At 55.2% G+C, this 13,934-nt stretch overlaps 1 protein-coding gene across 1 annotated transcript; it reads left to right on the top strand.

Moving 5' to 3' along the window:
• The first annotated feature begins 199 nt into the window (after positions 1-199).
• On the top strand, positions 200-13,177 carry SNRNP40 (small nuclear ribonucleoprotein U5 subunit 40). Its single transcript, XM_051773945.1, has 10 exons — positions 200-438; positions 1,143-1,272; positions 2,490-2,583; positions 3,463-3,628; positions 4,736-4,858; positions 5,989-6,109; positions 6,733-6,815; positions 7,224-7,285; positions 10,070-10,173; positions 12,766-13,177. The coding sequence occupies exons 1-10, from the start codon at positions 214-216 to the stop codon at positions 12,813-12,815; spliced, it is 1,158 nt and encodes a 385-aa protein (XP_051629905.1). The 5' UTR covers positions 200-213; the 3' UTR covers positions 12,816-13,177.
• Positions 13,178-13,934: the final 757 nt, after the last annotated feature.

Below are 13,934 nucleotides of genomic sequence, written 5' to 3'. Positions count from 1 at the left end.
CCACCAATCAGCGCCAGGCGCGCCGGCGGGCACCGCGCATCCCCTTCTAACCCCGCGCGCCGCAGGGAGGGCGGGACATCCAGCGGGACGGCGGGACATCCAGCTCCGCTTCGCCAATCAGCATGGCGGGCGCGGCGCTCCCAACCAATAGAAGGAGGGGGCGTGGTCTCGCTGCCCAATGGTGTGCGGGGGGCGTGGCTGCCCGGCCCCGCCATGATCGAGCAGCAGAAGCGGAAGGTGCCGGGTGGCCCCGGTCCCGCTCCGGGCCCCGCGCCGGGCCCGGCTCCTGCCCCCGCCGCGCCTGGAGCTGCCCCGCCTCCCGCCGCAGACCTTCCGCTCGTTCCCGTGCCCGCCAAGAGGCCCCGTCATGACGTGCCGGGCGCGCCGGGCACGGGCGGCGCCGGCGGGCAGCCCCCGGGCGGGGCGCTGCTGCAGGGGGTAACGAGGGGGTGAGGGGTGAGGGGAGGGTGAGGGGAAGATGAGGGGAGGGAGGAGAAGCTTCCGAGGGGTTTTGGGGCTGGCAGGCTGTGGGGACATCCTGCGCTGGCGCTGCTGAGGCACCTCCAGAGCTGTGGCCAGTTCTTGGCACCTCAGGACAAGAGAGACATTGAGGGGCTGGAGCTTGTCCTGGGAAGGGTTTGGAGCAACAGGAGCAGCTGAGGGAGCTGGGGGGGCTCAGCCTGGAGAAAAGGAGGCTCAGGGGGGACCTTCTGGCTCTGCAACCCCCTGACAGGAGGGGGGAGCTGGGGGGGGTCGGGCTCTGCTCCCAGGGAACAAGGGACAGGAGGAGAGGGAACGGCCTCAGGCTGTGCCAGGGGAGGGTCAGGTTGGACATCAGGAGGAATTTCTCCATGGGAAAGGCTGTCAGACATTGGAAGGGGCTGCTCAGGAAGGTGGTGGAGTCCCCACCCCTGGAGGTGTCCGAGGAAGGACTGGACTTGGCACTCAGTGCTCTGGGCTGAGGGACAAGGTGGGCATCGGGCACAGGGGGGACTCGATGGTTTTGGAGATACTTTCCAACGTCAATGACTCTGTAATCCCCATGGGACAGTGGTGGGATGTGGTGTGGAAGCTCTGCTGTGAGGAGTGTCTGACAGACTGGGGATGTCTCTTGTCACTCATGGTGTCCTCTGTGTCCCCAGGGCCCCCCCCGCTGCTCCTCACTCCAGGCCCCCATCATGCTGCTCTCAGGGCACGAGGGGGAGGTTTATTGCTGCAAGTTCCACCCCAACGGCAACACTCTGGCCTCAGCTGGATTCGACAGGCTCATCTGTGAGTGTCCCTGCTGTCACTGCTGTCCCCTGGGCTGGGCTGGGCTCACCAGGCTCAGGACACGATGCTGAGGGGTTTTAGCTCAGCCCTCATCTGGCTGAGTCCTGTGCATGAAGGGTTTCCCCAGGAGAGGTTCAGGAAGCTTTTCCCAGGGTTTCCCCAGGAGGGCTACAGGAAGCTTTTCCCACCTCTGGTTTCTCCAAGAGTGGTGCAGAAGGTTTTACCCAGCTCCTCCTGCTTCCCCAGGATGGGTTCAAGAGGCTTTTCCCACCTCCTCCAGCTTCCCCAGGAGGGATTCAGGAAGCTTTCCCAGCAGTTCCCCAGGAGATCTGCAGGAGGCTTTTTCCAGCTCCTTCACCTTCTCCAGGAAACGTGCAGGAAGCTTTTCCCAGGACTTACCCAGGAGAAGTGCAGGAAGGTTATTCCAACTCCTCTGGCTTCCCCAGGAGGGCTACAAGAGGCTTTTCCCAGATCCTCCAGCTTCCTGAGGAGGGGTGCAGGAAGCTTTTCCCAACTCCTTCAGCTTCCTCAGGAGAAGGACTTCTCCCGGAGAAGTGCAGGAGGCTTTCCCAGGACTTACCCAGGAGGAGTGCAGGAAGCTTTTCCCTGCTCCTTTGGCTTCCCCAGGAGGCCTCCAAGAGGCTTTTCCCAGCTTCTCCAGCTTCCTGAGGAGGGTTGCAGGAAGGTTTTCCTACCTCTTCTGGCTCCCTAGGGTAAACCCCTAGGAGGGTTTTTCCAGCTCCTCCAACTTCTCCAGGAGGGCTACAGGAAGCTTTTCCCAGGGCTTACCCAGGAGAGGTGCAAGAGGCTTTTCCCAGCTCTCCAGTTTCCCCAGGAATGCTGCAGGAGGCTTTTTCCAGCTCCTCTGGCAGGTCACTGTCCCAGTGGGGCTGGAAATGTCTTGCTGGGCACAGCCCTGTGTCCCCAGGTCCCTCACAGAGGTGACAGGACTCTGCAGAAATGCAGAGTTTAATGCTTGGGGTTGCTGAGGGGAAGATTATTACTTTTCTTAATGAATTCACCTTAATCAAGACCCCTAAATCAGCTCAAGGCATCTCTGTCCTGGGGCTCTCCTGAGCTGTGAGTCATCCCAGACTGGAGGCAGTGGTGGGGATGGTGCATCCTTTGTTTTGCTGAATTCCCAGAGAAGGGCTCCGTGCCCAGCAGGGAGCTGTTCCCAGGTTTCCTGTGCTCACCTGTGCCTCCCTCTCCCCCAGTGCTGTGGAATGTCTATGGGGACTGTGACAACTTTGCCACCCTGAAGGGGCACAGCGGGGCCGTCATGGAGCTGCACTACAACACGGATGGCAGGTGGGGCCAGGGGGCTTGGGGCCTTCCTGCTGCTCAGAGTCCCCTCACTGAACATCAGGGGGAAGGGGCTGGAGCAGCAGGAGCAGCTGAGGGAGCTGGGGGGGCTCAGCCTGGAGAAAAGGAGGCTCAGGGGGGACCTTCTGGCTCTGCAACCCCCTGACAGGAGGGGGGAGCTGGGGGGGGTCGGGCTCTGCTCCCAGGGAACAAGGGACAGGAGGAGAGGGAACGGCCTCAGGCTGTGCCAGGGGAGGGTCAGGTTGGACATCAGGAGAAATTTCTTCCTGGAAAGGGTGGTCAGGCATTGGCAGGGGCTGCCCAGGGAGGTTTGGAGTGCCCACCCCTGGAGGTGCCCCAGGAAGGCCTGGCCGTGGCACTCAGTGCTCTGGGCTGGGGGACAAGGTGGGCATCGGGCACAGGGGGGATCCATGGGCTGGAAGGTCCTTTCCAACCTCATTGATCCTGGGATTGTTGCCTTTGCTCAATCCATGGACTGCAAATCCCTGTAACGTGGCTTTCCCAGATAAGGATTGTTGCTTGCCTGGTGTGAGCAAAGTCACCTGTGACCCAGCAGTGCCCTTGATTCAGTCCTGAGGAACAGAGGGAAGTTAGTTTTGGGCATCTGTGAGACACTGGGGAGGGAGAGAAAACAAGTGAGCTGCTGGTTAATTTAAAAGGCTTTTCCACTACTGCATCTGAACTGTTGCTGCCGAGCTTTCCTGCTGTGTTCATCCCAGAGAGCCTTCGGGGAGGCAGGAAAACAATTTAGGAAGGGAGATTCTTCTCCCACCGGTGATTCCCGGCTTTGAGCACGGTCAGAGAGGTGTGAGGGGGGAGCAGTGCTGGAGGAGCTGAGCCCCTCACAGTGCCTCTTGCCCACAGCATGCTCTTCTCAGCCTCCACGGACAAGACCGTGGCCGTGTGGGACAGTGAGACCGGGGAGAGGGTGAAGAGGCTGAAGGGCCACACGTCCTTCGTGAACTCCTGTTACCCGGCCCGGAGGGGCCCCCAGCTCGTCTGCACCGGCAGCGACGACGGCACCGTCAAGGTCAGCACTGAGCCACCTGGAGTCAGGGAAACAGGCTCTGCACTCTGGGTACAGAGAGGTAGAAAGCAGCTCTCTCCGTAATTAAGGAGGTGCACAGAGGTACGATGCACCCCCCACAGCACAGTGTGTCCTGTGTCACCTGAAATCAGAAATAATCTCTGGACAATTTGAGTGTAGACAGGTGGAAAACAGTTCTTGGATTAATTAAAGCCTTAGGTTCACAAAGATATAATGCACGGGCTTTTTCCATTTTTATGGGGATTGTGGGTTCCCCAGTCCCATCTGGGGTGCCAAAAATGACACTGAAAAGCTGCAGAAACAAACTTCTTAAGCCCAATTTGTAGATGTTAATTCAGGAGGAGAGCTCCACTAATCCTCTAATGCTCCTTTGTGGAGGAGCACCAGATAATTGTAAAATAATCTTATAATTGTCAAAATGCCAATGACAAGTGGGCAGGGCTTTTTATTACACACACTGTTTACGGATTCATTAGATATTGTATCTTAATTAATACATATTCATTGGTTTGCTTTTCATAGTCACACCCCTATTGGAAGTCTTTCTTTGGTCCTTCCAGGTCTTCCTTATTGTCCTGACCTCAGTTCTTGAGCTCTGGAAGAGTTTTTCGGGTCTTAACTTTTAATTCAGCCTTATTCATAACGTTTCATTATCTTATAACTTCGGCTTCAGAAGTAAAAAAACATCACAAAATTTGGCTGCTCCTTTTGTTCCTTAATTCTTTGGGAGGGTCATAGAGATCCACCTGCTGAGTTGTGCTTTTTCTTCTGATCTCGTTTAACAAAAGCCATTCCCAGAATCTCCTTCTTCCCTCCCTTCATTCCTGTGCTCCAACCACACCAGATTTAATTATTTTAAGGGAAGGGACCTTAAAGCTCATCTTGTTCCATGCCCCTGCCTCGGGCAGGGACACCTTCCACTAGCCCAGGTAGCTCTAAGCTTTGTTTTTATAGAGATCTCCTGAGATCTCAAAGGGGGTTTCAGGGGAGCAATCTCAGTCTCTTCCAAGTCCTTGTGCATGATTTTGTTGCTAAATACCCATATTTATGTTAAATATCCATCCTTCTACGACTGCCACATGTTTCCAGCTGTGGGACATCAGGAAGAAAGCTGCTGTGCAGACATTCCAGAACACCTACCAGGTGCTGGCTGTCACCTTCAACGACACCAGTGACCAGATCATCTCTGGAGGCATCGACAACGACATCAAGGTAGGACCCTCTGTGTCCCCGGGTCCCTCTCCCAGTGCCCACCTTGGGAGCCTCCTGGTTCATTTTCCATCCCCAGAGCCCCTGGACAGGCTGTGTCCAACCTCACTGTTGACACAGGGCCAGTAAACTGGGCTCCAGGGAGCTGCCACGTGACAGGCTGGGCAGCCCTGGCATCCCTGGCTGGGTGTCCCACGCTGCTGTCACACGGAATGCTGGCTGTCCTGCCTGTCCCAGAGCCACTTGTGAGGTAAACTCAGGAAAATGTGGTGGCACATCCCCTCCCTGACCTCTGCCCCAGTTTGCAGCTCGCTCTGTCACCTGCTGGGGTGGAAAATTCTTGTTTAAGGGCGAGCTCAGGGTTTCATTCAGCTGGTTTTCCTGGAGGCTGGAGGGCTCAGTCTGGGTTCCTGTGGCTTCCCTCAGCTTGAGGAGCGTGTGGCACAGACACGAGAGCTGGTCCCACTGCCCCTCTTTGGGAATGAACAGTGGGATTGCCATCAGGCAATGGGATTTGAGAGCTGGGGGAGCTACAGCAAGATAACAGGGAACTGTACATGCACAGGGCTGCTGACATTTAACTCCTTGGTTATTGAATATATTCAGTTAAAAGTCTTCTGAGAGACAATTGGTTTTTCTCCAACACACAGAAAGTTTCAGCCTCATGTTTTCAGACAGGCACAGACTGTTTTGGGTGGGAAGGGACCCTAAAGCTCATTTCATTCCCCTTCCTGCCATGGGCAGGGACACCTTCCACTAGCCCAGGTTGCTCCTTGGACATTCCAGGGATGGGGCAGCCACAGCTTCTCTGGGCAACCTGTGCCAGGGCCTCCCCACCCTCCCAGGGAAGGATTCCTTCCCAAAATCCCATCTAACCCTGTCCTCTGGCAGTGGGGAGCCATTCCCTCTTGTCCTGGATGCACAGGGCTGCTGACAGGCAACTCCTAGAAAACCTTAGGGCACAAATTCCATTTTCCCTCCAACACACACGCAAAGTTTCAGCCTCATTTGAGTCCTCAGAGCCCTCTGGCTGGAATGCAAAGCCAGTGGCACCAGCTGGTTTATCAGTTCCTGTGGGAGGTGCTTTGGGAGCAGCAGTGCCAGCGTTGTGGGCCGTGTGTTTGTTGTGCCAGGTGTGGGACCTGCGGCAGAACAAGCTCACCTACACCATGAGGGGCCACGCCGACTCGGTGACGGGGCTCAGCCTGAGCTCTGAGGGCTCCTACCTGCTCTCCAACGCCATGGACAACACAGGTACCTCCTGCTGGGCTGCCAGGAGCAGCTCCACTTGTCCAGCAGGACACAACAGGAGCCGGGAGTGGGGATGGGCCACGGGGAGTTTGGCTCCGGGGATAAACCTGGAGTTGCTGTCCTGCCAGGGATGGCCCTGAGCTTGGCAGGGAGGGAGCAGCTGCCTCAGGAGGGTTTGTCCCAGCTCCTGAAGGGTGGTGGGGGCATGAGCCATGGCACACGTTACCTGGCTGCTGGCAGGGTGCTTTGGCTGTGTCCTCACAGCAGCAGTGACATCCCAGCTCCCACCCTGCCTGTCCTGGGGGGGAAAGGGGTTCAGTGAGGCTGATCCAAGCAGGACAGTGACTGTGGAGTGTGTTAGGATACAGCAGATGCTCCTGTAAGGAGATGGTGGCTCTTTCTGGGATGGATTGGGATTTTTCCCCTCCTGTCAGTGGTCTGAGTGTAATTCCACATTCCTGCTTTTGCCCTTTCATAGCAAATCCTCCTGCAGGGAAAGCTGCTGGTTTCCTTTGGCTTCTGGGAGGGCCAGGAATGAAGGGAATAGGGAAAGTCTTGGGCAGAGGGGGGTTTCCAGAGCCTGGTGCCCCCACCCTCAGCTGATGGCCCTGGGCTCTCTCTTGCAGTTCGTATCTGGGACGTGCGGCCCTTTGCCCCCAAGGAGAGGTGTGTGAAGATTTTCCAGGGGAATGTCCATAATTTTGAGAAGGTGAGTGTGCCCCCGACCCAAACATGACTGTCTGATATCCTCCTGCTGTTAACTTTGCTGTAAATTGTTTTTTAAGTTCAGGTTTAGACCAGAAAGGCTTTAATAGGAACTCAAAGAAAGATGAATACACAAAGTGGGATTCCAATTAAAGCCTCAATAACAAGATTTCCTTGCTTGGTTCAACCATAATTAGCTGTAAATTAAGTATTTTCTCCATTTACCATCTACTTTGTGTAAAATAACAAGGCACTGGATGTTTCCAGCAATAAAATAAGATCTGTAATTACCATCTCATCTTCCAAAGGGAGATCATTAAAGTGGTGCTGGTGCTGCTTAGAGTCTCGTGGTGATTTCAGTTCAAGGAGAAGGGGAGAACTAAAGAGATCTGTGCATGTGCTTTTATTTTAGAACCTCCTGAGGTGCTCTTGGTCCCCGGATGGCAGTAAAATAGCAGGGGGCTCAGCTGACAGGTGAGTTGTCACTGCATTCCTCTGTCACCATCAACCCAGAATGGTTTTGCAGCAGCCCTGGACCATGATCTGAACACTTAGAGTTGTGTGTGAAGTCCAAACAACCCTCTGGGAGCTTTCCTGATTTCCACAGGGATGTGTTTCTGTGGCTTTGGGTCTGTGGAGGAGCATCAGATAATTGTAAAATAATCTTATTGTTGTCCAAAGCTGACTGGGGATCTGCATTCCTGCCATGTCCCACCTGTCAGGATCCAACTCCAGGGCCAGCAGGTGACAGGAATAGTGGATAAGATCCCTTGCTGTCCTGGCAGAAGCTTGTGAGAATCCATGAGGGCAGGAAGAGTGGGAAGTGTGTGTCTGTGGGGATCAGGCTGGTAAGCACCACAAATACCAGTTAAAGCCCTGCTTGCAGGAGGCACCAGTGGTATTCCAGGGATCATTCTTGATCCTTTCTTTAATTGAGGAGCAAGAATAAAGATCAATTAGCACATATTGGTCTTGTAAATGAGATATTCTGTAAACTGAAGTCAGCTTAGGAGAGAAAGGGGGCAGAGGGAGGAAGCCAGCACAGGGTCTGTGCCAGGCACTGAAGGTCCCTGTGAAGGTCACCGACCTGCCTGGAGCAAATCCAGGCCCACTGCCAGTGCCATGGAGACAGGAATTCCTGCAGGCCAGAGGCCAGGGCGTGGAGCATTGCTAATCACCAAATTAATGAGTTTCTGATAGTGGACAGGGAGAACTTCAGCTCCCCCTGTCCAGATATAGTGGGGCAGCTGTCCCAGCAGGGGCTGAGACGTGGCTCTCCCTCCCAGGGCACGTGGGGGAGGGATTCCTGCCTGGATTCCTGCAGGCCAACCTGCCAGGGCTGCAGTGGGCAGGATTTGGGGCCATTCAGCTCGTTGTGCAGGTGCTGGTGGAGCTCAGAGCTCTGGCAGCTCCTGGGGCAGGTCAGACCAGGCCACTCCAACCTTCCTGCTGTCACTTCTCATCTTCTTTTTTTTTTTTTTGAGGAGTATCTGCAGGGAAAGCAAAGCAAGGTTAAACAAACATTTCATTTATCTGAGTACAACACAGTCCCCCAATAATTCCTCTCTCCTCCTGCACTACCTGGAGTACAGTTAGAGTATCTGTGTTGGAGGGACAGTTACCTGGGTGTTTTTTTGCTGTTGAACCCTTCGGAAGGATTTTAGTAAAATCAACCTTGCCTGCTTTGCAACACCAAATTAACAGCACAGCAGCAGAGTGCTCTGAGAAAGGAACAGACACAGTTCCTGCCTGATAGAGAAGAATGGTGCTTGGAGAAATCCTAATTCAAGTAACGTTCAGGACTTAGTTTTGCAGGCCTGAATGTTTCCTTCAAGAAAGCGAGTCCCAGAATAGCACCAGCCTGCAAAGCTCCTGACAGGACTGGGTTCTGAATGATCCAGGGCTTTCTTAGGGGGGAAAAGCAGCTCAGTTGTGTTTCAGTTCAAAGCCAGGCTGGTTGTACAGAGCAAATGTTGTTCTTTGTCTGGTCTGCAAAGCCCTGACACGTGGGAAGGAGCAGGGGGGGCACTGAGGAACCCAACAGAAGCCTGAGAGGATCCAGCCTTGATGTTCAAAGGATGAGGGAAAGGCTGCTGATCCCCAGCAGGTTTAAATCCAAGGGATGCACAGTGACCTTCCCTTGGAGGAGTGACATGGAGTAGATTGATTTTCCATGTATTTACAGGCTGGCCCTGTGCCCTCACCCTCTGCTGTCCCCTGTGAACAGCCCCAGTGATGCCCTCAGGGAGCTGCCCTTCCCACCAAACCCAATTACTGCCCTTCCCTACCCCAGAATTCCACTGGAGCTGTCAGTCAGCTCCCTGAGGAGCAGAGTGGGAGGGCAGGGGGAGCATCACCCAGAACTGGCAGCAGCTTTCCACAGGCACTGGTTTTTGGCAAATCCTTTTCCGTGTGGTGAGGCCGTTGTTTTGGGAAGGGGGGGTGGGATGGGGGGGGTTACCTGTGCAGGTGAGGAGCAGAATCCCCTCCCCTGGGCTGTGGGATGTTCCTCAGGGCTCTTCTCATGTTGATGTATCAAAATCCCAGTGACTCCTGGGATGTTCTCCATGACCAGGGGAAGGGTATGGGGCTTCCCATGAGGGACACCCATCTGGGACACTGCTTCCCCAACTCTGAGACCTTTTTTAAGAGTCAGCTGAAAGCTGAGCCGTGCCTGGTGCCAGCCACTCCTTCCTGGCTTCCAGGATCCCAAGGGATGCTGCCCCTCAGCTCAGGCAGGACCCACCCAGGGGGTGAGGCCTGATGGAGAGTGATCAAAGGGCTCAGTGTGATCCCTGAGAACTGCTGGGAAGTGGATCCTGACTTCAGTGGCACAGCAGGAAGGAATCCATGTGCAGAGCTGTGGGCTGTGAGGGATCACACTGCAGCAGGGGCAGGGGCAGCACTGCCAGCCCTGGGTGACTGCTGTGAGTGCAGGGAGTGTTTGTGAGGGCGTTGGTGACCCCCCCTCCCCATTCCCACTGCTGATTTTCCCCCTTAGCCCACTGTGTTCCTGCCACATGGAGGATCTCTCCAGCTTTCCAGTCCATGTGTGTGCCCCAGGGGTGACAGGGGGCTGCTGTGCCCTGCTGCCAGCAAGGCTTTGGGCACCACGTTGGCTCCTGCCTGCTCAAACTCTGCAGGGCAGCATTTTGCTCCTGGGAAACTCCTCTTTATCCCCACGAAGAGCCAGGGGAAGAACCACTGCAGGAACAAGCAGCTGCTTTCCTTCCTGCACTCACCAGGGCTCTGTTGCAGGTTTGTCTACGTGTGGGACACCACATCCAGAAGGATTCTGTACAAGCTGCCAGGCCATGCTGGGTCTGTGAATGAACTGGCCTTCCATCCAGAGGAGCCCATCAGTAAGTTCTCCCTACCCCAGGGAAATAGTTTCTCCAGTCACTCCAGAAAATGGGCCCCAAAATTCTTTTGGGTCACTCCTGTGACACTTTGTGTCTTGAATCCCCTGAAGAGCCTTTTCCAGGGGAAGGGTCTGGAACATAAATCCAGTGAGAAGCAGCTGAGGGAGCTGGGGGGGCTCAGCCTGGAGAAAAGGAGGCTCAGGGGGGACCTTCTGGCTCTGCAACCCCCTGACAGGAGGGGGGAGCTGGGGAACAAGGGACAGGATGAGAGGAATTGGGTTGGGGCCCAGAGCCCCAGTTGTCAGACAGATTTAGGGGTGGTAGAGGGGTGGTTTTCCCTTCTCCAGTGTGTGGGAGTTGGGTGGGTGCACCCTGGGGTCCTGGGCTGAGCTGGGGGCTCTGTCTGTGGGTGAACCTGGGTGGGGGCACCCCCAGAGCAGCAGGGTGGCTCTGGGTCTGGGCTGTGGGTGGCCATGGGCTGTGGTTTGGTTGGTGCTGCCTGGGGCTTGTCCAGACTTCCCGAGGGCCACGAGGAAAGGGTTTGGAACACCTGGGTTTGGACACCAGGGATAGACCCATGTGATGGGTGTTCATATGAGAACAGGGATCACCTGGGAGCATCTGTACCTTGGGGTCTCCTAACTTAGCCAAGAGCTGTAGGAAGCAAGTAATAGAATCACAAAATCATGGAATAGTTTGGGTTGGAAGGAACCTTAAAGCTCATCCAGTGCCACCCCCTCCGTGGGCAGGGACACCTTCCACTAGCCCAGGTTGCTCCAACCTGGCCTGGGACACTTGCAGGGATGGGGCAGCCACAGCTTCTCTGGGAATTCCATCCCAGCCCCTCCCCACCCTCACAGGGAAGGATTTTTCCCCAATATCCAGTCCAAAGGAAGCTCTTGGTGCAGTGGTTTTAGTCCCCATTCTGAGCTGTCTGACATGTGGCACCATGTACCAGCTCTGGCCTTTCCTGAGCCATTTTATCCACCCTGCATTAGCTGGGACCAAGGTTCATTCCCGTCTCCTGGCTCAGCATGGGCTGGGCAGGACCACAGGGTGCTGTGTTTCCATGGAAACACTCCCCTTGGCCAGGTCAGTAACCAAAAATTGCCAGAAGTGAAGCCCAAAGCAAAGCCAAGAGCTGGGTGGTGCTGAGAGCGCCAGGCTGGGCAGGGAGGAGTGGGTTTGTTCCTGGTTATTCCTGGTGATCCCTGGCTCTGCCTGCAGGGCTGAGCTGGAGGAGCAGAGCCAGCTCCAGGGGGTGGTGACTGTGTGCTGAGCTCCTCTTTGGGAATCAATCACTCTCCTTCAAATAAGAATTAAAAAACTATTATTGAAAGCCTATCCAGGCGTTGCAGGGCGAGTTGTGCCATTGATTTCTGTTAACTCTGGGAACCTTAATCCCATAAATCAGTGCACACACTCCAGGATACCCCCACAGGAGGGAGCACAGGGAGCCAAAATGCAGCAGGATGACAGACACCAGGGTGTAAACTTGTGTAGGAATCCCCCAGGTCTCTCCTGGACGCTCTCAGTGTCAAACCAGCTCTGCTGGGTCCTTCCTGTGGCTCTTTGTGTCTTGAATCCCCTGAAGAGCCTTTTCCAGGGGAAGGGTGTGGAACATAAATCTGATGAGGAGAAGCTGGGGGGGCTCAGCCTGGAGAAAAGGAGGCTCGGGGGGGACCTTCTGGCTCTGCAACCCCCTGACAGGAGGGGGGAGCCGGGGGGGGTCGGGCTCTGCTCCCAGGGAACAAGGGACAGGAGGAGAGGGAACGGCCTCAAATTGCACCAGGGGAGGTTTAGATTGGATATTAGGGGGAAATTCTTCATGGAAATAAAGAGTTGGTGGTGGAGTCGTCCCTGGAAGTGTTCAGAAATCACGTGGATGTGGCACCTGGGGACAGGGGTTGGTGGTGACCGTGGTGGTGGTGCTGGGCTGGTGGTTAAACCCCACGATCTGGGAGAGCTTTTCCAACCTCAGGGCCGGTGGCTGTGAGTCAGGGTGGCTCACGGGGAGTGGGAGCTGGGTGGGAGCCGCGTTTTCCCCGTTCCCATGGAATGCTGCCGGCCCGGGGACACTTTCCTGGCCGGCCTGTGCCCTCTAGTGGCACCGGCAGAGCCCCGAGTGCAGCCCGGACACTCCCGGGGAGGGAAATCTCTCCTCAGGGGGGTGTTTATCCAGCCCTTCATCCCTTCACTGCTCAGCCATTCCTGACAGCACAACGGGACTCTTCCTCGGGAAGAATTAAATCCCATTGCCTTGGGATGGGGAATGGCAGCCACTCCACAGATTAGTTGTCAGAGGATTCATTCCATGAAGTATTTTTGGGGAATAAACGAAATTTGGCTTTCTGGATCATTTCCAGCAGCTCAGTTGGTTAAAGAGTGGTGCTAATAAAGCCAAAATTACAGGTTTGAGCCCTGTAGGGGCCATTCACTTAAGAGCTGGGCTTGATGATCCTTGTGGGTCCCTTCCAGCTCAGAATATCCTGTGAACTCTGAAATGGGGAGTTCAATGATATTTCATCAGCGGAGATCTCAAACTGTTCAGTTTAATTTATATTCCTCCCTTTCTTCTCTGTCTCCCCTCAGTTCTCTCTGCATCCAGTGACAAAAGGCTCTACATGGGGGAGATCCAGTGAAGCCAGTGGTGGGATCTGTGCCCTCAGGATCCTCGACTTCCAGCAGTGGGATGGACTCTCTCCCCCTTGGCTCGTGGCACTGGGGAATGCTGCAGCACCTCGGTGTGACAACCCACCCTGTGCAGGTCTTAAAGTCTCACTGGGCAGCTTTTTCCACCTCCTCTTTCTTTGGGGAGGAAGGAAAATTTGGAATTGAAAGTAACTTGAGTTTTGACTGTGCCACTGAGGATTTAACCCTCCCCCAGATCCCTTGGATTAGGTACCTTTTGTTTGAAGCCCAGACATAGCCTGTATATTCCCTGTCCAGTTCCTCTTGGGTTTTTTTTATACAGTTAAAACTGCAATAAATGGCTTTTTACAGAGCTGCAGGGCTGGGGTTTAATGCTCAGCTTGCTTTTCTGTTCTACAGCAATAAATCAAGGCCCTCACCCATATATAGCCCAGGGAAACCAGGGAGGTTAACTCATGGAATCTGGTTTGGATGGGATGGGACCTTGAAGATTATCCAGTTCCACACCTCCATGGGCACCCCCCACTAGCCCAGGTTGCTCCAACCTGGCCTTGGACACTTCCAGGGATCCAGGGGCAGCCACAGCTTCTCTGCCCAACCTGTGCCAGGGCCTCCCCACCCTCCCAGGGAAGGATTTCTTCCCAATATCCCATCTATCCCTGCCCTCTGGCAGTGGGAAGCCATTCCCTGTGTCTGTCCCTGCAAAAAGTCCCTCCCTCAAATCCAGGGAAGATCAGGGTGTGTCTGGTCCCATCATTGCCCTGACTCCCAATGGGAATGGGAGGTAGGATCCCATGGGAATGACTGCAGCAGCCCTGGGGCTGGGTGGTTGTCCCTGGTCCCTGTGATTGTCCCTTGGTCCCTGTGGTGTCCCTGGGGCCCTGTGGTTGAGCCTCAGTCCCTGTGGTTGTCCCTTGGTCCTTGGGCTTGTCCCTGTGGTATCTCTGGATCTCTGTGGTTGTCCCAGGTCCCTGTGGTTCTCCCTGTGTTTGTCCCAGTGGTTGTCCTGGGTCCCTGTGGGGTCCCTGTGGTGTCCTGCTGTCACTGCCCTTGGTGGGAGCTGTTGGGAAGGTGCTGCTCAGGCATCCCCAGATCCCAGTGGATGAACA

The sequence above is a fragment of the Manacus candei genome, unplaced genomic scaffold (genome assembly GCF_025592945.1).
Source record: "Manacus candei isolate 608988 ecotype Guabito, Panama unplaced genomic scaffold, ASM2559294v1 h1tg000180l, whole genome shotgun sequence".
Taxonomy (NCBI): domain Eukaryota; kingdom Metazoa; phylum Chordata; class Aves; order Passeriformes; family Pipridae; genus Manacus; species Manacus candei.
This window is presented reverse-complemented; position numbering and strand designations above follow the sequence as displayed.

Bases quoted from the DNA above. Each gene is read 5' to 3' on its own strand.
- SNRNP40 (XM_051773945.1), top strand. From the start codon at position 214: ATGATCGAGCAGCAGAAGCGGAAGGTGCCGGGTGGCCCCGGTCCCGCT. The intron at 2,584-3,462 runs GTGGGGCCAGGG...TCTTGCCCACAG, and splicing joins CACTACAACACGGATGGCAG to CATGCTCTTCTCAGCCTCCA. The intron at 6,110-6,732 runs GTACCTCCTGCT...TCTCTCTTGCAG, and splicing joins CAACGCCATGGACAACACAG to TTCGTATCTGGGACGTGCGG.